This window comes from Zalophus californianus, chromosome 4 (assembly GCF_009762305.2).
Source record: "Zalophus californianus isolate mZalCal1 chromosome 4, mZalCal1.pri.v2, whole genome shotgun sequence".
In the NCBI taxonomy this organism is placed as follows: domain Eukaryota; kingdom Metazoa; phylum Chordata; class Mammalia; order Carnivora; family Otariidae; genus Zalophus; species Zalophus californianus.
The window spans coordinates 53,555,746-53,581,066 of NC_045598.1; the positions used below are offsets into that span (position 1 = coordinate 53,555,746).

Sequence of the window (25,321 nt, forward strand, 5' to 3'; positions counted from 1 at the left end):
CTTTTTGAAAACCCTTTTCAAAGAATATATTCCCTGCAGCCTTTCCTGTGTTATCACCTGAATGAGAGGCTCCATTCTAACCATATGAAGTGCACACTATTCCAAGAACTGTTGTGAGTCACAGCGATAGGAGGTGATCAGGAGATAACCCTTGCCTCCCCCTGGTGTTCCCAACAATTTCCCTTCTATAAATCCCCATAGCTTCCCCACTCCCTCCTTTTTTGGTGTCTACCTTATTCTGTGCTGTGTTTTAGGTCTGGGGAGGTATCTAATCCAGGGCGCAGCACTATGCCTATCACAAAGTTGATGCTCATGATACATTTATGGAGTAATTTAATGTATCCCCTACCCCCAGCAACTTGGGAGATCAATGAACATGTGCTGAATGAAACTGACTCTTACTCTGTGTATATTCTTCTCTCATACAATCAGAGCCTAATTTTCATTTTGTTAATTAGTACTCTGCACTAGCCATTTGAATAGCAGAATTCCAAGTGGTCATCTGTTTTTGTTTTTTTTTTGATCACCTAGAGATCACTTCTTAAGATTGAAAGGTCATGGACAGTCTCTTTCATCTTGTTTGATAAATGTAGAAAATCATAACAGCAGTGATGAGAACAATGTGTTGGTCTTGATATAACTTAGATGAGGTAATGCATATAATTTAAAATCTTAGATATAGAAAGTAGGTTATACTTTATTTATAACTTATACTTATTTATTTATTACTCAAAAATAATAAAATTGCTGCTTACTTACCTTTTACTATGTGCTGGTATTATGCTAAATGCTGAGCATATATTATCTCATTTAAAAAACTAGCAATATTGGGCAACCCTCTTGAGTCCCCTCCCTCTTTGGGAGCTTTGTACTATCACTTTGCTATTGCTCAATAAAGCTTGTTTGCTGCCCCCCCAAAATAAAAAAAATAAAACTAGCAATATTAATGTTATTAATATGTCCATTTTATTGATGAAGTCATTGAGAATCAGAATCATGAAATAATCTAAGGGTTGAACAACTAGTAAACAGTAGATCTAGAATTCCAACATAGATTTCTTTGACCCCCAATTTATGTTCTCTATGCTGTTTTGTCTCTTTAGGTAAAAACAGAAACTGTCACATTGTGAGAGTTAATGCCCACCTGAAAATTATGTTCTGAAAGCTAAATTATTATTATTATATTATTATTATTAACATTGTTTCTGGCCCATATAAAAATGAATAAATCAGTGAGTGAATGACTGAGTCAAAGAAAGTGAATGAAAGGTTGAGGTGAGTAGGTTGGAGATACCATATGTATTACTTTGACAGATAAACTAGTGCACTTAAAATATTTATAAAAATATATTAAAATATTTATGATGGTAGATTTGCTGGAAAATAATCTTAAAAGAAATTAAAAGCCCATTCAAAAATGGCAGGCAAATGAGGGAATGCAATGTAAAAACATGGAGAGGGTGATGAGTTTATAAGTGAATATTAAAAAGTTTATATTAGAGGTCCATGAATCAGTGGAATAATGAGATTCTGTTGTAGATCATTTTGGCCTCCCTCTCCTGTCTCCTTCTTTAAAGGTACTTCCTTAATGACTCTTGAGTAGTAGTTATTTACTCCTGATTGCTGTGTATTTCCTTTCATTCATCTTCTCTTTTTTAGTCTTCGGGGAACAGACTCATTCTAAAGCTTCATAGATTGAATGAAGAAAAAGCACTTCCCCATTTACCTGCCTCCTTTTGCTGTGCCATTTAATTTAAGAGGTTGCCGGTATATCTGCTGAGATGCCGGGAAGAATGGTAGAGATTTTAGCATTCAGAATGTCAAAATGTATGCCCGGTGTTCCCCTGTCCAGTGAACCTCCTGATGCTCTCTCCAGAGAAAACCTCTTGTCTTCTGCTGGGGTTGGGGAATGGCACCTGCCCAGCTGCATTAGCCACGGGAAGGGGTCTACTGGGGATCTCACTGCCTCTACCCCTCACTACAATTGCTCAGAGGTACGTGTGCTATTACATCCTGAGTCCTTAGGGGATTCGATATTATAATTCAGATGAATATCTTAGTTTCAGCTTTCTTGATTCTGTTTTTTCTAAAATTTGTTGCTAGTTTCCTGTGAGTTCATAAGAAAGGGTTAAAAGGTTGAAGGAAAAGCAAGATCAAGAAGCTTAATCTAACATGAGAAATTTATAGCGAACAAAGGCACTGGGAAAGGCCAAGTTGGCGGTAAGCAAAAGTAAATAAGAGCATTACACAAATAGGCATATTCAGAATCTTCTCAGGAGATAAAATGGTAAACTTTGGGCTCAGAATGCTTCATATTGATTTGTGGGTGTGCTAATGCCCTGAAAATATTGAATTTTTAAGCAAACTTAAGTAGATGGAAAAGTGCACACAACTTCTAAGGGTTCCGGTTGATGGATTTTTATAAAGTTAATACACTTGTGAAACTAGCATCCACATCCAGTAACAAGAGATTACTAGCAACCCAGAGCCCTCTTCTGGTCACCACCCAGCCTCCTACCACTGCTGAGTAACTACGAATCTGAGGTCTACCAGTATAGGTTAGTTTTACTTGTTTTTTAATTTTATGTGAATGGAATAATTCAGTATATAATCTTTTGTTCTAGCTTCTTTTGCCCCAATGCTGTATTTGTGAGGTCCATCCATGCAGTGTGGTAACTGTAGTGCATTTTCATTGCTATAGAGTATTCCAGAGAGTAAATATACCACTTTTTCATTTTAATTTTGACAGGCAGAAATGTATGTAATTTCTGGTTTTGGTGTAGTACAAACAGTATTACTATGAACACTCTCAGTGTGTCTTTTGGTGCACTTATTTCTGTTGGCTGTACACTAAGAGGGAAATTACTAGGTCAAAGCTTTGGTAGATACTGCTCTCATGTGTGGGATAACTGGGCCAGTGTCTCCATGAAGTCTCTAACCTATGGCGGACTTGCTTGGGATCATTCTCCCAGGGAAGGAGAGGAGAATCCGGGAGAGCAAGCAGGAGTCCACCAGGCCTGTTGAGGCTAGGCTTGGAACTGGTATAATGCTACATCTCCTCTTAGTCCATTCCAATAGACTGGGTGGCCTAAACAACAGACATTTATTTCTCACAGGTCTAGAAGCTGTGAGAAGATAGGATTGGTGGTGAGAGCCCTCTTCCTGGCTTGCAGAAGGCTACCTTCTTGCTGGGTCCTCACATGATGGAGAGAGAAAGCTCTGGTCATCACTGGGGCCCTATTCTCATGACTCACCTATCCCTAATTACCTCTTAAAACCCTCACCTCCACATACCATCACATTAGGATTTGGGGCTACAACACATGAATTTGTGGGGATACAAACATTTAGTCCATAACACCCTCTGTTGTTCAGATTGAAGGAGTGAGGAAGTAAACTACTTCTTGGTGAAAGGAAATGTGAAGTACTGTTGTTGTAAAGTGGTGTGGATGGCAAGGAGTGGGGGAGGGGGGTGAGGGCTGATTGCAGCCATTTTTGCAAACAATTGTCCAGAACATACAAAAATAAGCATCCTTTAAATCATTCTTAATACTATTATCAAAAGATAATTATTGTTAATATATTGGTATATTTCCTTCCATTGTTTTGTCTATGCACATATAGATACAGACTTTCATTTTTAAAAAAGGCTGTGATTCATATCTAGAATCTGATTTGTGTTCTGGTAATTTCCCTTAATGTTATATTGTAGGTATTTCCCAGGCATTAAATATTTCTTGACAATGTGGTTTAATCTATGATGCATAGGAAACCAACAATAAATTGCTGTGTTCCAGGCACTATGCTAAATACTTTCACAGTTATCTTGATTAGAAAGCAAGTTTCTTGTTAATTTGCAGGATTTATAGTCTGCTGCTGCAAAGAAAAAACAATGCATTTTATGTGATGAAAATATCCAGAGAAAATTGTAGTGGTTAAGATATATCAGCAATGCCCATTTTTCTCTTGAAAGTTTGACCTGTCAACTATAACTGCTTAGGAAAGGGCAGTCTCTCTCTTGTAAATGGTGGGACACTGACAACAGATGAGACTATTTGCTCTCCATTTCTGCCTGTTGTTTCAAAGAAACCATTTTGCTGGACTAGTTCAGGTGTTAAAGTTGCATTGTTGGCAGTTGCAGACTGTTTCAAGGAACAGTTTTATTTGCAAAGATTTTGATTTTGATTCTGTGAACAGAGTAATAGCTAGTTAGAAAAGAAGGTCTAGTGGAGGGAACACTTTCATTTGTGATAGTAAGAGTCACTACGCTCGTGAATCAATAGATCTAGAGAAGTTGGGATTGTTCCCATTTGATCTCCTCTATCCCATTGGCAGGCTCTATGTCTTGAGTGATCAATCAATAAATACAGCACCTGTGCCTAAAAGCCACCTGTCCAACCTTTCATTATATGGGTGAAGCCACATCATTATTAATTTATTTGATCTGGCTATATTTCAGGATCATGCTGAACATCGGTTCTTACTGTACAGTTAGCATAATGTGATAATGAACATAAAATTTGGAGACCAGGGTTTAAGCCTGGGTTATTGTCTAGTTGTTGAGTAGGAACAAATTAATTTTTTTGAGTTTCAGTTTATCGTCTATAATTACGGAAGCTTCATTCAGTCTTCTTATTGTGGAGATTAATGAGACAATTTATATCTGTACTAATATGGTAGCCACTAGTGCTCAGTGGCCTTTGAGCACTTGAAATGTGACTCGTCTAAATTGAGATGTGTGGTAAGTGTAAAATACACACTGGATTTTGAAGACTTACTATGAAAAAAATAAAAGTAACTTGCTGATTACTTTTTTCTGTAGACTGTATGTTGAAATGGAAATATTTTGTGCTCATTGAAGTAAATAAAATACATTAAAATTAATTCACTTGTTTCTTGTTTTTTAAAAATGTGACTACTAGAGATTTAAAAGTTACATATATGACTCACATTTGTGGTTTGGATCATGTTTCTACTGGGCAATGCTACACTACATGGAAGTTCTCTGTAGAAGGTAGCGTACAGAATAAATGTTAGCTATCGGTGCAAAAGTGTAGAAGGTTTGAATGGGTAGGGGTTCTAAGTGACAGTATGAAGTTTATTATTTTACTAAATTTCTAATGTGAGCTTTATTTAGGCATCTTAACTTTTCCTCTTTAAGTGTAGCAGGGAAATAGAGGAGTGATGATCCAATCTGTGCAAACAGTAACTTCAACTCATTGAGCTAAAATGATGCAGGCACTGTGCTAAGTACTGTCTTAGGGGGGATTCCTTTGGTGCATTTGGACCTCCTGAATTCTTAGGCTATAACCACTGTGTTCTCTCTCTTGTCTGTCTGTTTCTCTCCTCCTCTCTCAAATTTACTTCTGTCTCCTTGACAACATTGTTCTCGCAGATCACTTATCTCCCTCCACATTCCAGAAAGTGTGGCTCCCACTGACTCCTGCCTGTCATCCTTGCTCTAAGGGAAGACTTGGACCTATTCCCTCTAGTTTTAAATTGAAAAGTCCCGTGGAAAGGCCATGTTGACTTTGCTTGGCTTCAGATAGCCACCTCGGGGCCATGGCTCTAATTCCAACGCCAGAGAAGGAAGATTTCCCAGAAAAAGGGAGTGTTACTCTTGTTCGTAAGAGAGTAAGTGTACACTGTACCTATCCTAGTTAATTTAATAAGTACAGCCATTCTTTGGGGTAATACCTCAATTTAGAAATGAGGAAACTAAGGCTCCAAGAAGGTACATATTTTATCTAAGTTTAAACATCCAGGCTGAGAGCCCAGATCTGTCTGTCACCAAAGCCCATGTTCTTAACCACTACACTGACAGAATTTGAGAAAATTAGGTTGTGTTGACTGAAGTTTTACTAAATTCACTGTTTGCTACTTTCTCCCCTACCAAATTGCTTTCCACTGAAATTTGTGAAGGAATAGGGTAAGGAAACTGGCCCCACAGTAACATGTAAATCTTTCTTGGATTGAAAACCCATACTACTATGCTGTCCAATCTTGTATCCAAAGCTTTAAAGGTCGTAAAAAAGCTCTACCATAATTATCATTGTGGTGATGAGTTTAAAACATATTTACCACCACTTGGGCATTTTGCTTTTGTAATTTCTTTTTTAAGATTTTATTTATTTATTTATTTATTTATTTGAGAGAGCGAGAGAGCGAGCATGAGAGAGCAACAGAGGGAGAAGGAGAAATAGACTTCCACTGAGCAGGGAGCCCAATGTGAGGCTCGATCCCAGGACTGTAGAATCATGACCTGAGCTGAAGACAGACGCTTAACCAACTGAGCCACCCAGGGACCCCATGGTTTTGTAATTTCTGATTATATACTTTATTTTTGGGTACCTAGCGCATAGTTGGTACTCAATAAATATTAGCTACTGTATTTACCATACCAACAAATGTTAGCTATTATATTTAATATATATTATATTTAATAGAGGGAAGTAGCTTCTCTTAGAATTCTCTTAGAATGGGAAGGGTTCGTTATGTTAAATACCTTAGACTGAGGGCAATGGAAAGCCCTCAAACGGCTTTGAGTAGCTGAGTCACATAACTGGATTTGCATTTTAGAAAGCTCAGAAGTGAATCAATTTGCTCACTTCCCTGTCTCAATATTCTTATCTTTAAATTGAAAGGGATAGCCTACCCTTTATAGCTCCTTCCAACTTTAATAGTCCGTAAATTTCTGCTATCCTGATAAACTTAATTCCATGCTGATTTCCAGATCTCTCAGGTAGCAAGGCCTAGCTAAGATTATGACCAGTACTTGAAGAGGTGGGTTTTGTGGGGCTGGGGGTGAGTGAGAGTGGGGACAGGAAGCTGAATGGATGATCTGTTATTTCCACTGTGAAATAAAGGAAACAGAAAGGTTATGCAGGTTCCTCTGACAGTCTCTTGAGAGGGAACTGGTGGATGACTTTAATTTCTCAGCATACAGTGGAATGGCACCTTGCCCCCCTCCAATATGAAATCTGATGTTATGTTCCAAAAATTAAAATGCTGCATTCTGAGATATTTGTTGATGAAATGATACAAAGTCTGGAATTTGCTAAAAAGGTAGGGATTTATACAGATAAAATATGGCTGGCCATGACTTGGTAATTGTTGATGCTGAGTGATGAGTACAAAGGGATCCATTATATAATTTTCATAATTTGTATATGTTTGAAATTTTCTGTAATAGAAAGTAGAAAGATAGAATAATAAAATAAAGATTCTCTGACTTATTACCCAAGTTCCTTATTACTTTTAGCACAAATGGAGAAAGAATCAGACTCTCTTACTTGGTCACACTGAAATAAATAGACTCAAACCTACTGTGTCATAAACACTGACACTTTGCTTTAAGTTCTTTTTAAAAAAATTATTTATTTTTATTTATTTTTTTTTAGAGAAAGAGAGTTATTAGAGAGAGAGTGTGTGAGCTGGGGAGGGGGGAGGGGGAAGAGTGAGAATCTCAAACAGGCTCCACACTCAACACAGAGCCCGACGCAGGGCTCGATCCCAATACCCTGAGATCATGAACTGAGCTGAAATCAAGAGTTGGATGCTCAACTGATTGCAGCCATCCAGGGGCCCCTGCTCTGAATTCTGTATCAACTTTAAGGGCTTAAAATGTTCCAGACTGCATTGAGATTATGTTGGCAGATCAAAGAAAGAGAATTACACTCCAAGGAAGGGGCAGTTCTTCTAGAGATTTCATTGATGACATAGGCAGAGCCCTGCAGCTCTGGCCTGGGTCAGCCCAAGAAGGCAGTCTCTGGATAGCAGAGTGAGGTGGAGAGATCACTGGCTTTGGAGTCATAATAGGCACAATAGACTGAGCTATGTGTCAGGTGAAAGATAGTGACAAGAAATAACAAAATAGGTAAAATTAATTGAATTCTCACTATATGCCAGGTACTGTGCTAAGCTCTTTATGAACTTCATGTCATTTGATTCTAATGACTGCTCTATTAGTTTGATGCTCGTATTTTATAGATGAGGAAACTGAGGCATAGAGAATTTATATAATTTGTCCATGATTGCATAGACTTTATATAATTGCCAGTAAATGTTGGGATAAATCCAGTGGTTAGGTTGCAGTTGGATTCTAGTGAAGATTAGGTTTGGATGCACATAACAGAAAAAAGTAAAATAACAGTAACTTAAAACAAAATAGTTTCTTCATGAAGTGTAGAGATAATCAGTCCAGGGTTGCCATGATTCTCTGGGAATCAGGTCCTTCTGTTGCTTCATTGTGAAAATCTTCCATCCTCAAGTTCACTTCATGGTCCAAGATACCCCCTGGAGCTTCATATTCCAACCAGAAGAAAGGGAAGAAGAAAAGAATACCACCCATCCTCCCTTTCAAGGATGCATACTAAAAATTGCACATATCATTTATACTTATATTACAAAATCACTGTTATTATACCACAACTTACTCTCATGCACATACCTAGCAGATTATAGAAAACTTGCTTGTGGCAGGTCCAAGACATGAAAAATGACTGAGAAATAGATTTGTTATGCTATATGGCCATGTGCCCAGCCAAAGATCAAGGATTTTGTTAGCAATAGCAGCTGGAAAGGAATATTAGGGATCACTGACAGTCAGCTGCATTCAGAGCTCTGGTCTCCATAGCTATGAAATGGGTATGGTAATCCTTCTCAGAAGGCCTTTCAGGTTTAAATGGGTAACTAGATAAAAAGACAAAAAAACAAAAACCAAAAAACCCAGGCACTTAATTTAGTGCTCAGGAAATGCTCGTTCTTTCCCTTCAGTGAGATGTGGGCAAGTGGGTGACAGTGGTTTCGTGCCCTGGAGACTCACACCCCAAGAATTGACTCTACCTGCATCTGAGGTGATCATTGTCTTCCTCATCACCATCATATAGGATCTGCCACATCTTCTAGGGCTCAACCTTTAGGCACAAGGGGGTTACAGAGAATAAGCACTTACATTTTGAGGATCTTTAACATAAAACCATATATAATGAGCTCAGGGCCAAACATGGGAATATCTAAGATTTAGGGAAACTCACTTCTGTGTAGATTTGTACCTGACTTTGGGGAACTGATTACCACGTGAATATTTTCAGTTCATTATTTCCAAGATTGAGAGCAATTGAGCACAGGGCCAGTTTATGGTAGTTTGTCAGAGTCTGTCCACTTGAGAAGCTGCTTTCCTTGCTTGTAAAGTGACAAATGAAAGGGACAGGTGATTCAATGAGTTACTCTTGAAATGGTAATGTAGGCGTAACATTGTTAAACCATGAGCATGACCTTGAAGAGTCAAGGGTAAGTTGAATGTTAGCAAATGACACAGCATTTTAAGTGAGCTTACTAAAGAAACCCATGGTGAATTTTTCTGTAAGCTAAAGATGGCCTCTGAAACATTTTTTTTTTTTGAATTTTCATTAATTAGCTGATAACCTTTTACTTGGCAGGCACTATGCTAGGCCTGGTAAAATATGAGGAATGTTGTCTTTACCTACCAGAGTTGCTCAAAATACCTGAATTATAAATAGACAAATAATATTCTCAGGTTAACAGATAGTCAAATAATAATAAAATTTGTTTCATCATTTCTAAAACAATTTTTAATATATTAACATTTATGCAGTCTTTAAGCATCTTAAAATTGAGAATATGTCATGTGTAGGTCATCAGTGGTATATTTTTCTTAATGCTGTGACTCAAAATGGGTGATTTCTTAGATTTGATGAAATGAAGCATTTGGGTAGGGCTTTAGTGTTTATTATATGCTTTCAAGGACCTTATTTCATTTGATTCTTTCTGTGAGAGAGAACAAGTACCTCTTCAACTTTATGGAAAGGGAATGTGACTCTGAGTGGAAAACAAATTATAGAAAACTTGCATCTGGCAGGTCCAAAACTCAAACATAGTTGTATTTTTTTCCCCAAAGCTAGTGGTTTTTCCACCACACCTAAAGTCTTTTTAATCCGCATACACACATATTTATACACATATACATGCACAAACTCAACAGGGGCCAAGCTTATTTGAAAGCTAGGGCTTGCTTTTAATGAATATAAAGATTATTTTTCCTTCTAGTGATTAAAACTAGGCCAAAGAGTAGCCAAGTATCCATTTTCAGGAGCACAACATAAAAAGTCCTCTAGGCCAGATAATTACAAAACAAGATTGCCTATTGGGAACCCACATAAATTGAAAACTTTCAGGTTCCACTGAGGAGAACCTGCCATGTGGGGAGTAAAGCAAGGGTAATTCCCATAAGATGCCCAAACTATTTTTCACTGGCCACACTTAGGTCAGATCCAAGAAATGACCCAAATGTCATCCAGTGTTCACTTTGACCACTGGAATTGCCCTTTCAGGCTGGTGCAGTGGCTAAAGCATAATCAGAAAGATGGGATTTTTTAAAAAAGAATTTTTATTTATTCATTAGAGAGAGATGCATGAGCCTGAGAGAGAGAGAGAGTGCGAGCGCAGGGGGCAGGAATGGGGGGAGGGGCAGAGGGAGAAGCAGACTCCCTGCAGAGCAGGGAGCCCACCGCTGCTCTCCATCCTGGGACCCTGAGATCCTGACCTGAGCCTAAGGCAGATGCTTAACCAACTGACCCACCTATGCGCCCCATAAAAACGGGATTTTGAATACTGAGAGCTAGCTGTATGAACTTGGACAAGTCTTAACCTCTCCAAGTGTGCCTCAAAAAAGGGTCACACCTTTGCAGGGTTGTTGGGAAGATGACAGTTAAGGTAGGTAAGGTACCAGGCAAATGGAAAGTAACTAATGGCAGTTGTTCTTATTACTGTTAGAAGTTCAAGGAGGCACAGGTTTTGGGGTATTGAGTTACCTTAAAAAATATACCCTGCCTGGAAAATTTGTCCTGTCTTGTAGGAGACCCAACACTCCATTAGGCACCAGGAACAGACAAGCTCATTTCTTAAGAAATATTGTAGGAATAGTTGAGGTTTTCTTCTGCTAAACATTATCAGTTCACTCAGTTTTTCCAGCACATTCCCTCATGTCTCTTATGTATTGCTCTACGTGCAACTCTTGATAGCTGCCACCATTTAAGCATCTGTTCTGTAGTAAAACCTTGATTAACTGGGACTTAGAACTAGAATACTTAAAAATGGTCATCGTTTTTCCCTCTGGGCTTCCTTTGGAGAAGGAGGGAAGTGACAACTAAAGTTTTGAGAAGGATAGGAAAATTTGAGAACTAGAGAGAATGCTGTAATTCAACACCTTCAATTTTACTGCTAAGAGGAGAATGATTATCAGGGCTACTCTGCTGATTAATAATAGAGCCAGGAGAGGATTTCAACCTTCTTCTGGACTGTGGCCTAAAGATGCAGCTTTTGGCATCTGTCTTGGTGGTGTTACTCCTCCAGTTTTGACCACTACACTAGAGGTCTCAAATTTAAATGCCTGCAAGGGCTGACTGACAAGGAACAAGTGGGGCAGCCTGGGTATTTCATATGGGGAAGTGGTGGTGAACTTGGCACTCAGGCTGGGGCCTGTGTACCTTCTGTGGAGGCATTTAAGCTGACAATTAAAAAAAAAGTACAGGACAGACAAAACATGTTTGGGGGCCAGATATGGCTTGTTGGTCCCCTGTTTGAGCACTTTGCATTGTCTATATCTACAGACTTTTATTCAATAAGGACATAATCTGAATTATGTACCTGAGGCATGTTGCCAAAGAAAGTTTCAGTGCTATTCATTGATTTATATTAAAGCATAAAATCGAAGAAGTGTATTTTAGAAACCTGATCATACATAATAATTTTTGCATTTTCCAACAGAGAGAACAGAGCAATTCTGTTCTCATTTACTGTCTGGTTAGCCAGAACTCTTTGTTGTCCAGTTATGTATCCAAGTGAGTTCAGATGTCACAGTGTATAGGACATTCACAATTGGGAACCTCTTAGTACTGGAGGTTCTGTTATATATAGACATTCAAACATTTATAACTGGTACCCAGTAGTGAGAAATACATTTATGTCATGATTGAGGAGAAACATACATACTTTCATACTTTCACAAACTCAAAATACTAGTTCAGGAAACAATATCTTACCATATGCCCTATTTCATTTTTATTAAAATAATGGTCATGAATTGCGAAGTTTATTTTATAGTCTAATAGTAGACCACAACATACAGTTTTTAAAAAATCACTAGACTAGGTGATACTAATACATTTTATTTATTTATTCAGTAGATATTTATTCAATCTCTGATGAGTGTAAGGTGCTCTTTTGGGTACCATGAGGGATACAGACATGAGCAAAACATGGAATTTTGTTCTCAAGGAGTCTAAAATGTAAGAGGTGCATGAAAATATCTAAAACCTCAAGGCAGAATAATTACTCTACATTATACATAATGCTTTTATATTATTATATATCATCATAATAAACAGGCAGGGCAGATTTTAACCTAATTTACAGATAGGAAATTACATTTTTAGAAAAAGTTACTTATCCACATAAAAATAGAACAACAGTGATAATGGATAATATTTGTTAAGCACTTACTATATGTTAGGTACTGATTTAATTCTCACTACAGCTTTATTCTAGTCGTACTATTTTTATGCTCATTTTACAAAGGAGAAAAGTGAGGCAGAGAAGTTAAGTAACTTGCCTAAGGTCATAGAGCTAGCAGAGTCTGTGGAAATAGGGTTCAATCCTAGGAAATATGGTTCCAGAACCTCAGTCTTAACCAGTATGTTTTAGTTCCTGGAAATTAAAAAGCACAGATCATAATACCAGATGGGTTGTGGCATATATTCATCTTCTCCAATCCCCCCACCACAAAATAGTGTGACATCTGTTGTGATGGTAGAGTATTTTGGGGGTGGAGGGAATGAGTAGGAATAGAGCCTGAACATTCCTCTGTGAATAACCTTCACCAAGTTAATAAAAGTGACTAAAGTTAGCAATAGAAAAGGCAAAGGGAAAGAATACTCTCTCCCAAAGAGAGCATCTAATCCTTTGGCTCTGCTGTTTGTGATTGTGGTATTCTTTTTTGTTTTGTTTTGTTTAGAAAAGCATTGTGTTTATTATGGAAAATTAGAACTATATATATATACACAAAGGAAAAGAATAAAAATCACTCTTAAGGCCATCATTGTTAACATCTTTATACTAACCTCTCAGAGTTTTCTATACATATTTTTTTATTTCTCAATAAAAAAAATGGGATCATACTGTATATTTTAGCTTGCTTTTTTACCTAGGGCATTGTAAACATATTTTCATGTCATTAAATGCTCTTCCATGCATGAGTATTAATGGTTGCATAATATCCCATTGTCTGCCTATTTTATACCAGAATTTATTTAACCAATCATTTATTGCTAGCATTTAGTTGACTCTAGTTTTTTTACTTTTCCCCCCCATTTATTTATTTATTTATTTGATGTAGTGTTCCCTGATTCATTGTGTATAACACCCAGTGCTCCATTCAATACGTGCCCTCTTTAATACCCATCAACAGACTAACCCATCCCCCCACCCCACTCCCCTCTAGAACCCTCAGTTTGTTTCTCAGAGTCCATAGTCTCTCATGGTTCGTCTCCCCCTCTGATTTCCCCCCCTTCATTTTTCCCTTCCTACTATCTTCTTCTTCTTTTTTTTAACATATAATGTATTATTTGTTTCAGAGGTACAGGTCCGTGATTCAGCAGTCTTACACAATTCACCGCGCTCACCATAGCACATAACCTCCCCAGTGTATATCACCCAGCCACCCCATCCCTCCCACCCTTCACCCCTCCAGCAACCCTCAGTTTGTTTCCTGAGATTAAGAATTCCTCTTATCAGTGAGATCATACGATACATGTCTTTCTCTGATTGACTTATTTCACTTAGCATAATACCCTCTAGTTCCATCCACGTCATTGCGGATAGCAAGATTTCATTTTTTTGATGGCTGCATAATATTCCATTTTGTGTATATATACCACATCTTCTTTATCCATTCATCTGTTGATGGACATCTTGGCTCTTTCCATAGTTTGGCTATTGTGGACATTGCTGCTATAAACATTGGGGTGCATGTACCCCTTCAGATGTGATGTAGTATTCTTGAGATAAAGTAAATTATTCCAGTCTTGCTCTTGGAAATGCAGGAGAGTTTAGCTCTAAATATTCGCCTTGGATTTTACCAGTGCCCTTCCTTAAGCACAGGTGTTCATTCAGAATCACACAGAAAAATTTCCATTAGTATAGTGTTGGAAAAAATAATACTTATCCTTTATTGAGCAACTCCCATGGGAAGAACTAGGACTGTTGGGCACTGAGGATAGAGCTGTGCCCAAGCCTGCCCAATAATAGTAATAATAGTGAATATTTGTTAAGTACTTACTCTATATGTGTTAGGTACTAATTTAATTCTTTACATAATGGTATTTTTATTATGCTCTATTTTATAGAATAGAAAAGATCTCATGGATAAGTGAACTTTTTATGAATTTGATCTTTAGGATAATAAAAACAATTTGAGTGTCAAAATTGGTGTATATTCCAATTTAAGCCCCAAACTAGTTTTTAGACTGTTGTATATTAATCTAGCTATTGCATTTTCCTGCCTTTTTGTATTCTTCATATCCTTAACTTTGTAGGGTCATTAATAGTTATTCTGAGTAACTTTATATTAAATTAAGTATAAATAAAAAAATTAAAGGGTCCCTGTAGCCCATTCATGTTTTTCTTTACATTTGCAAACTGGGGAGATAGATATCCAAAAATACAAAGGCACATGTTTCATCTTAATTTCTTCACGCAGTATGCCTGCAACTCCGAGAACAATTGAACAAAAATAAATGAAAGAGCTCTTTTTGAAAATAATTTTCACTTTTGAAAAATGGTCATCTCTAAATTATCTTAATCCAGTGATTAGAAATCCAGAATTTGTACGTGATGGACACTAAGTATTTACTCTCCCTGTGCCTCAGTAATGAATTAAAAGAGAAGGAAAAGTGAAAAGGATTATTTAAAATATTATTGGAAAATATTTATTTACTAGACTTTACAGAGTATTACTTCAGTCATGTATATAAAATCGCTCAGTCTGACAGATTTGAAAAATTGAAAGTATAAAATTTGTGTTTAAAATTTTATTACAATTTTAACTGCTATCAAGTTGTTTGATCTTGTTGTAAATGAGCATTAACTTCAATTTGTGATTTGCATCAGACAACACCTTCTTCAGTTAATGCAGTTGGGAAAGCAACTGGTCAGGGAATTGAGGTCTTCCCAGAGGGACTGGAGGGATCCACGGCATTCTTGGCCTCTACTGATTCATCCTTTTCCTATAAGAATTTGTGTTTGAGTGATCCTTGAAAGGCATATGTCTCTCAATACAATTAATTTATTTTACGTAGACGTATGCAGAGCTAGAGCTTCCTGAAAACTCTTTGGGTCTCAAATGATTGGGACCCAATGCTTGTAGATGCTGTTGTTTGATTTTTGTGTCCTTAAGTGATCAAAATAACATCAAGAGAAAGCCTTGAAAGGTGAGAAGAAGGCGAAGCTGGCTTTGTGTATGGGCTTAAGCAAATTTTACATATTTTCTTGCTGATGGGTGATAAAACTCTGCCAAATGACTTATGAAAAGCTCCTCACTTAATCATTCCAAATCCTAATAGGGAAAAGGATCCTTTCAAAACCAGAATTTCACTCGAAATGTAAATAGAAGGATACTTCTGTAGTCTTATTATTTCAAGTGAAAAAGAACATTTGGTAATTACATTTTGAGACTTAGAGTTATGTTCAGGTTTTGCAAGTCTTGAAATATATAATGTTGGGTTTCTCTTTAAGAATAAGAATGCAAATTCATGAATATGAAATTAGGTACACAGCCTTGAAAGGGGCATCTGCAAGAAAGGGGCTCTGACCCTTCAGCTTGATTAACTTCGTGATGAATTCTCTGATAATGAGTGACTGTTTTCTTTGTTTTCTCAAAATTGTCAAAGAAAAAAGGGGGAGGGGCTAGAGAATGGAAGGAAAATCCTTGTCTTCCTAACCATCCCCTCAAGCCAAGTGAGTGGTATAGTCCTTTCTCCAGGTCCCAAGGTAAATGATGTCAGAACTGAAATTGCACCTGATTCGACCTCTTCCCCGCTCCCCCCCGCCCCCTAGTTATTCGTTCAACAAATAGTTACTGGAACAGTCACATCTACTCGCTGGGTGGAATGGACCCTGTCTCCTACTTAGAATAGCCAGCTCTTTGATATCTCACTTAGGGATCATTCCTATTCTGGTTTGAAAGAAACTGCTGTTCTTTTCTGTCCTAGCGTACATATAGCCTGGCATTTAACATGCGTTCTTTTTCTGTTCAATTAAGTTACAAGTCAGTCCTCCAGGACGGTAACCGTCGGAGTGGCTTTGACTTGCCGAATCTTCCAGCAAATATAGGCTAAGTTATACAAAATGGGCGTGTCGATTTTACCAAGAGACCCCCTCGTCCCCAAAGCTTACCAAGCAGAGACACCCAGCCTCTTTCTTCTTTACCTCACGCGCGAAAACACCCTCTACCCGGGACGTAGTAGTCCCCTCCCCCTCCCACCACGCCCCGTTTACCGCCCTCAGCCCCCCTCCTTGAGAATCTCCCCTCCCTCACTCCTTCTCTTTTCTTCCCTCCCCGTGGGCCAGCCGCGCTTGGAGCTGCCCTGCTGCGCGGCGGGGCGACGCGGCGACACCTATAGGATTGCTTCCGGGCACTCCCCAGCCAGAGGGCGGCTGGCCCGGGGCCCGAAGCTCCGCAGGGCCGGCGGCTCAGCGGCGGCGGCACCGAGGACGCGCGCACCCGCTCGCCCTCCCTCCCGTGCCCTCTTTTTCTCCCTCGGTCGCGCGGGGCGCCCAGAGTCGCTCTCTGCCCAGGGCGGTGGCTTTGCCGCCCGCCCCGCAAAGCTCCTCTCTGGTGGCCGTTCCCTCTTTCCCTCCTCTTTGCGTCATGTCGGACACTTGATGGTCTTTTTCCTTTCTTTTCTTTTTTTTTAATTTCCTCCTTTAGCCCTTTCCACATTCCACCTCCCCCTTCGTTTCCCAGGTTGATATTTTCCCCCTCTTCTCTGGGCTTGCCCATGAGTCTCCTCGGGAGCTACCGGAAAAAGACCAGCAACGATGGTTATGAATCCTTGCAGCTGGTGGACAGTAACCGGGACTTAAGTGCGGGGAGCGGCGCGGGTGGCGGCAAGCAGAGAGTGAACGCCGGGGCGGCGGTAGCCGCGCTGAGTCCCGCCCAGCAGTCTCAGGACCGCGCCAGCACCATGGACAGCTCAGGTAGCGCTGGAGGCGGGGTGCGCCCAGCGGAACTCCGCCGTGTCCTCCAGTGGCTGCCCACTCCACTAGCCCGAGGCTCCCACCCAACCTTGGCCTGGGAGGGGCCGGGATGGAGCGAAGGCATCTAATACCACGAGGGTGTCGTGTCTCTAATTTCTCTAGTTCAAGGAGCTAGGAAACGTTAGATCAGTCCTGAGGCCCAGTGACTGTAGAGCGCCTCTTAATCTGGCTAGGCTGCTGAATACACCAGCTGGGGGCGGGGAGAGGAGGGGAAAGGGGAGGGAAGGGGTGGAAGCGAGAAGGGAGCGGGTGGCTCGTGGAGCCACTGGGAAGGAGGGCAGGGAGAGGCAGCTGCTTTCACTACCCAGCTGGATGAGGGGGAGACGTGAAGGAGCAAGTGCGTTGTTTTCGCAGCCTGCGGACGAACGGTATTTATTCCAATTATTATTCTCGTAATGCTGTTGTTATTTGCAATTCTGTAAAGCTGTGCCTCTTCTCAACTTGGCTGTTTGCTAGGGTCAATGCTGTTACCTTTCTTCAGCAATTTTACCTTGAGCAAATTTTTATCTAGAACCCTTTTACTCAGCTTTTATGATTTGTACAATGACGTTTATTTCATCAGCTATTGCCTTTGATCTTGTTTATCTTTATCTTTTTGCATTGAGTGTACCAATATTTCATAAACGTTACGTATAAGGAAAATGAAAATGCCTCTAAACTTTGTATCTGGGCTTGCAACCTTTTTTTTTTTTTTTTTATAAAGCATTTCAACAAGGTGGCTTTCTCTCTATTGGAAATGCTCTTTTAGCAATTTCTATAGCAAAACAGTCATTTAATATATGTTTGTTGGACCAGGGGTATTATTATAGCTGTTTCCTCACCTTTTCAAGGAACCAGGATCAGAGGATTATTTACATAAAGATAATTTGTAATCGAAGTGCTCCATGGTTTGTTCTACATTGGCAACTTTAATATACTGGATAACTGAGGACTCCAAAAGGAAGATTCACTTTGGGTTGTTTGGGAAGTAATGAAAACAAACTGAATTTAATTCTTGCACTTTGCAAATAAATGCTTGTTTCTTTTAGTTGTGTAATGGCTCTCCCTGGACTACCATTTTCTATTTTCCTTATCCCATAAGTGGGGTAAAATATCATCTACAGATGTTCAAGTGTCCTGACCTGAAAACATAATTTACCCATACAAGCTCTTATTGTAGTTAAATAAGGTCTTGGTAGAATGTTTTCTCAGGACCATTTTATTTTTATTTTATTTTTTAAAAAGATTTTATTTATTTATTTCACAGAGAGAGATAGCGAGGGCAGGAACACAAGCAGGGGGAGTGGGAGAGGGAAAATCAGGCTTCCCGCTGAGCAGGGAGCCTGATGTGGGGCTCAATCCCAGGACCCCAATGTGGGGCTTGATCCCAGGACCTTGGGATCATGACCTGAGCCAAAGGCAGACACTTAACAACTGAGCCACCCAGGTGCCCCTCTCAGGGCCATTTTAAATTAGAGCTAAAACTATCTGAAGGACTGATGGTTCTAACAGCTTTGGTATTGATGTTGTACATGGGTATATGATTTATTTTCTAAACCTGTGAGAAAGTCCAAAGCATCTTTTGACTGGATGTGATCTCCTTTAAGTCTTAAAGAAAAAGATTCATGCGTTCCAAATGATGCCACCATAATCCTTTCTGGAACATCGTGGACATGTACATATGGAATGAACAATTTCCAATGAGTGAGGAGGAGCCCCACTTTCAGGAAATGAAATTTTGTATATTTTCACTTCTCATAGGGATTCTTATTTTAAGAATCGGAATTTGTTTTTGAAGTATGTTACATCCTAGAATATTTTTAACACCTATTTCCTGAGTCCATTATATGCCAGGCACTGTGCTAAGCACTGTGGGAGAATATAATAGTGAATGAGACACTATTAGATGACAGGAGCAGTAACTCAAAAACACAGCAGCCTATAATGAGTCCTGGATTTTTGAGGATTGTCTTTTTCACCAAATCAGACTTTTTCAATAGGTTTAGAGAAGAAAAATGAAGTGAATTAATAAACCGTTGTAATGGGAAAACATTTTAATTAAGAATATGGTTATCTGTAAAGCACTATTGCTAGGAGTTGATTCTTCAACTTGATCAAACTAGCCCTGTATGAAGAGGTTCCAAGGATTCTTCCCGTCCCCATTCTTCTTTCTGTTTAGGGGAATGTCGTGGCTTTGTTATGGCAGTACTGTGTATCTTATGACTATTTTGATGCATATTTACAATTGAGAACAGTCTGGGAAGATGCTGTTTGTTTGGTCTGGATGAGCAATTGGGCCTTGAGAGTGGGATTTCTCTTAGTGGGTAGCAAGTTTCATTGACTAGTGCAACTATATCTATCTTGTCTAATTATAGTTCTTTCTTCTTAGATCCTCAAAGAGTGGCCTTGTGCAGTGTAAATGTATCCATTTGTTTAAGATATTTAATTAAGCTCATGGATCATTTCTAAAAACAACAGTGATCTGCCCATTTATTCAACTCATTATACTGTGACATGCTGGATAGGAGAGGTGGTTCATGGGGCTTTTGGTCTAACAGAAATGTTTATGAATGGAAAAAATATGTCTAGGGGATTTAAAAATAAATCTAGAGGATTTAAAGCTTAGTTCTAACAATACCTTACACTTGTATAGCTATTTATAATAGGTGGTACACTTGGGCACTTACCTTATTTCATTTCCCCAGAAGTCTATTAGGCAGAATAAGTGGCATGTCTGTGCCTAGAGACTTGATATCAAACATCTGCACTATTGTTACTAGCTGTAAAACGTAGAAAAATTTTAAGCCTGTTCCCCATTTATAAAAGGAGAATCATAATAGTGGTTCTTACAATAGAGCTTTTAGTTTGAGATTTAAAACAACTTGAGAATACATTTGAAGTTTTCCTTTATTTTGCTGTCTGTGTCCTTAGAATTAGATGAGGAAACTTACTCTTAGAGATGGTAGGAGACTTGTTCAAGGTAAAATATCTACTTAGTAGACTGATGAATCACAGACCTGTACCCCTGAAACAAATAATTACATTATATGTTAATAAAAAAAAATAGCTACTTAGTGACAGCCAGATTCAGGTTTTCTGACTCTAAGGTCTAAGTTTTTCTCCACTGAACTGAACTGTCTTTCTGTGTAGGTATAATATCAACTGATTATTGAGATGGAAACAATATTATCTCCTTGGATTTCCCCTCTGTTTTTAGATGAAAGAGTGACAGATGTTCAGAGAAGTTTAATGACTTTCTAAGTCAACAGACTCTCAAGTGGTACATTCCAGAGTAGCCTCCAAGCCAGATGTGTGTCTTCCAGAGCTCTCAGCCTGCCCTGGTTCACTTTCTCTTCTTGAATTATTCTCTAGAACAGATTGTCATTCAGAGGTCATTCTCTCATCTCCCAGATGGCACTGTAGCTGTCCCAATTCATTAGCTCTGGAACCCCATATTTACCTTGTGTTCATTTCACCTACCATGAAAGTAGAATCCACAAATGAACTCTTAGTCTTGAGTCACTAAAATCTTCCAACATAAGGCTTTACTTACCAAATTCATAATGATAAGCCATAAAACAGTAGTCCAATTAAAATGTTCCCAGATTTTAATGGGATTTGAAAGTGTAAGGATAATGAAGAATGCTAATATATATTCCTATTTAGTATAAATCTGATTGAAAGCAAAAATTACCCTTAACAAATGCTATTCTAGGTGGTGTTTACACAGCATCTACATTTTGAATCAGACTTTATTGTTATGAAGTACTTATTTGGATAACTTCATACCTCATTGAAATATTATAAGCATATATACGCTAATATGCCTTTCTTAGGAATACCTGCCCATTTAAGGGTTTTATAGGTTGAAGGCAAAGTTGATTTACTAACTTAATGTGTGCCTAAAGTTTGAATGTTTCTAGATAGCCACTTAAGGATACGTCTCTGTTAAAGTTCAAATGCTTGGAGACTGCCAGGTTTCATAGACTTAGAAGGGGAATCTTTTTTTTTAAGATTTATTATTTTAGACAGAGAAGAGAGAGTGTAAGAATACGGGATGGAGAGGGGCAGAGGCAGAAGGAGAGAAAGTCTCAAGCAGACTCCACGCTGAGCGCAACGTGGAGCCTGTTGTGGGGCTCCATCTACCGATCCTCAGATCAGGACCCTGAGATCAAGACTGGAGCTAAAACAGAGTCCGAGGCTTAACCAACTATGCCACCCAAGCACCCCAGAAGGGGAATCTTTTGAACCAAGTCTCAGAAAGATGACCATGTAGCCTATGACATACACCTTCTGTGTTGGAGCTGTCACTGCCTTCTGAGGCTGTACCCTTGGACTGTTCTCGTCAGCACCAAGTTCTTTCTTTTTATTTAGGCCTTTTGGCTCTCCAGGTACAAAATAAATCTAATCCTTTGTCCACATGGCCACCCTTTGAAAATTAGAGAACAGGTCCTATTTCTCCTCTGAGCTCAGTTGTCTTCTTTTCTAGGTTAATCATCTATCTATCTAAATATATATCATATATATAAATCATATATAAAAATCTATATAAATATATTTATTTAGATATATATCTAGATATGTTTAGATATATAGCTATATTAGATACATAGATTTATTATAATATAAATATATAGATATCTATAATAATATATATATTTAGATATATATTACTTTATTTAACAAGGTTTTTAAATTAATTTTTTCTTTTCTTTTTTATTATTATGTTAATCTTAAATTAATTTTTATTATAAAAGTTTTTATCATAAAAGTTTTCCATGCTCTTGTTAAAAAAGAATTAAATATTACAGAAAAGAATATAATGGAAAATATAATATACCCTCCCCCTTCCCTGATTCTTTGTCTTAGAGATAAACCCTATTGAAAGTGTGTGTAAGCATATATATATATAAAATATATGTGTATATGCATGATTAAAATTATAATAAAATATAAAGTTGTAACCATGTATCTTTATATACATTGTTCAGTAATGCTTAAACATAAAAACTGTTACAATTTTTTGATTGTAGCAATGATTACAATCCAGGCCATTTTGCTAAACACTGTACCTATGGTATCTTATTTAATCCTCATAAGAGTTCTTTAAGGTAGGTGAAAGTTAATTTTTTTAAAGATTTTATTTATTTATTTGACAGACAGAGAGAGAACACAGGCAGGGGGAGCAGCAGAGGGAGAGGGAGAAGCACACTGCCCCCTGAGCAGGGAGCCTGATGTGGGGCTCCAACCCCAGACCCTGGGATCATGACCTGAGCCGAAGGTAGATGCTTAACCGACTGAGCCACCCAGGTGCCCCAGTTAATTTTTCCTTATAGTTGAATAAACCAGGCACAGAGAGGTTAAGCAAACTGTCTGAGGTTACACATGCTCTACTTATTCTACATTGAGTAAAATGTTGTGGAGAAGTGTCCATAAAGTTTCAAGGAAAGAATTTCACGGTGAATGTTTCTATTTGCTGCTTTCCCTGTGGTAAGGAGAAATAGGAGTGTCTGAGGTAACTGAAAGGAATGTAGTTGTTTTTCATTTTGAATCTTGTAAATAAGATCTCTCTCTCTCTCTCTCTCTCTTTCTTTTTCTTTTTAAGATTTTATTTATTTATTTGACATAGAGAGAGAGAGAGAAAACCCAAGCAGGGAGAATGGCAGGCAGAGAGAGAGGGAGAAACAGGCTCCCCGCTAAGAAGGGAATCCAGTATGGGACTCCATCCTGGGACCCCGGGATCATGACCTGAGCTGAAGGAAGATGCTTAACTAACTGAGCCACCCCAAGATAGCTCTCTTGATTTAAATAGAACCTAAAGAATTTTAAAATGCTAGAAATGAAGAAGGCAGAGAAAAAGCAGTATTGAATAAGACTGATTAAATCCTTATTGACACTGAGAGAACAATATAATTGGTACCGCTTTATAACTTTATGGAGCAATATCTTGCCAATGAAAGTGAGTCCCCACTGTTCTCAGGATAAAGTCACTTTACCTTAACTGGACTTCAGAAGCCCATCATGCTACCTCTGTAAGCCAGCCCAGGAGACTTCTTATCCTGTCTCCACTGGTAGGTCCCCTGCCCCCCACCTCCATCTCTATGCTTTTGCACACATTGTTCTCTCAGGTTAGGCCAACTTCTCCCAGAGCCCTCTAGATGCCCACTTTTCCAGGTTATCTCCTGCTCATTCTTGAGCTCCTTAACCCCTGTAGACTGCATGAGATGGCCATTCTCCGTGCTCCTCCCCCAGCCTGTATATCCCTCCCTTAGCCCTTACCACATTAGGTTGTGATATGTTGCCTGGCCTATCTCTCCCTCTAGACTCTAAGTAAAGTTCAGAGCAGGGCTGTGTGTTCCTCACCTTGTATTCTTGTCACTGCTTGGCATTTATTAGGGGCCTGATAAATACTCGTTGAATGAATAAAAGCATGCACTGATTTTGAAGTTTTAAAAAGGGAATTTATAATGAAATGTACCCATCCAAACCATAAAATAAACATGCAACTGGATTTTAATAGAAATGAGACCAGACTTGATAGAAATGAAACTGTTGGCAGAAAGCTAGACCAACTCAAAAATGAGCATTTTTCATATGCAAGGGACACTAGAGGAGAGAGAAAGATAATTAATACATAGTCCCAGACCCCCAAGAGTTTTCTAATATGGAAATGTAAAGAAATAATAAGCTTACCAAGAGACTGCTTTCTTGACCAAAAAAAAAAAAAAATGCAACCTACTATACGATTCATCATCATGATAATTTTTTTTAGCAGAAAAAAAAAGAAGCACTGAATGTAGACTTTTTTTTTTAACAAACTAACAATAGATGACTTTTATCTGTAGATTTGTGTGTTTCTTCATCAGTATTGGGAGGTTGGAATCTTAGCTACTTTCAAGTTTAATATTAAAAATTATTTGTATCACCTTTGGCCATCTGCAATTTATGTAAGCATTATGGTGTCCTTTTATAACCTGTACTCACCATTTTGAACTCCTTTTGGAAAGAGTCTATAATTTCAAGGTGGATTAAAGCATCCTGGAGTTTAAATTGTACACTTCCTCATTGGCAAAACTTGTAACTCAGGAAAAAGCTATATTATAGTTATTGTCTACTTAAACAACATCTCTCGAAATTTACTTAGGAGCATTTGACAGAGCAGCTCAATGTCTGAGTTAATAAGCCCTTCACGGTCTAAGGAATTAGGAAATTTTCATGACAGGTGCCAAGAGATCTGGCAATTTCTAGTTCTTAAAATTGCTTTACCTGACATGTCACAGGTCATAGCCTGGATCCAAAATTTTTTTTCTTTCAGTAATGCATCAAAGCGTAATTTAAAAAGGCACTAGGGATGAAAATTAAAATTCACCTGTGTGTGATGTTAACAATGCAAATGACCGCACCAAGGAAGGATTCAGATGGTCCAGTGCTTGCTATGCACATTGGGTTTGCACATGCAGAAAATGATTGTTGGCATGTTGAAGTGTCATACTGTACCTGGTCGCTGGTGAATTTGGCATGTGTTATAAGCCACTTCCTGATTTTAGAAATGTTATGCTGTGAAAGAAGTGCACCTCAGAATTGGGTATATTTGGCACATGGCAGGGTGAATAAGTTGTATAACGATAGACACATGCAGTGCCATGGAGTGCAGAAGCAGGAGGGATACTTTCAACCAGGGGGATGAGGGAAGGCCACAGTGGAAAGTACTGTTTGAGCAGGAAGTCGGTAGGTGGAGAAGGAAAGGAAAATTGTTTTGGGCTGAGAGGTAAGGCCCAGTGGCATCGTCATACATGTATGGTGTGTTGAGAGATTTGCATTTAGGCCTGGAAGCCAGAGCCCATATGGGTTGAAAGTGCTATAGTGGGTGGCACTGGCAAGACAGATTGAACCCAGATCGGGGTAAGTCTGTTGAGAAGGTTGGACTTTATTCTGTATGCAGTGGGAGGGTCCTGAAGATTTGGGAGAGGGGCCGAGGCAGGGTGCCTAGGGATCACAACAATTTTAA

The 25,321-nt window shown here is 38.7% G+C and overlaps 1 protein-coding gene across 5 annotated transcripts in view; it reads left to right on the forward strand.

Annotated features, from left to right (window-relative positions):
* Positions 1-25,321, forward strand: part of DNAJC6 (DnaJ heat shock protein family (Hsp40) member C6) — a 140,923-nt gene that overhangs the window by 26,156 nt on the left and 89,446 nt on the right. Inside the window, exon 1 of one of the 5 annotated variants that reach the window (XM_027577712.2) lies at positions 17,023-17,274. The exons of 3 other annotated variants lie outside the window; for them this stretch is intronic. In XM_027577712.2, the coding sequence (XP_027433513.2) occupies positions 17,076-17,274 (199 nt within the window). In that variant the 5' untranslated portion in view covers positions 17,023-17,075. Of the gene's footprint in view, positions 1-17,022; positions 17,275-17,575; positions 17,703-25,321 lie in introns of those variants that run through there. One more of the 5 variants, XM_027577746.2, reaches the window with a different exon arrangement.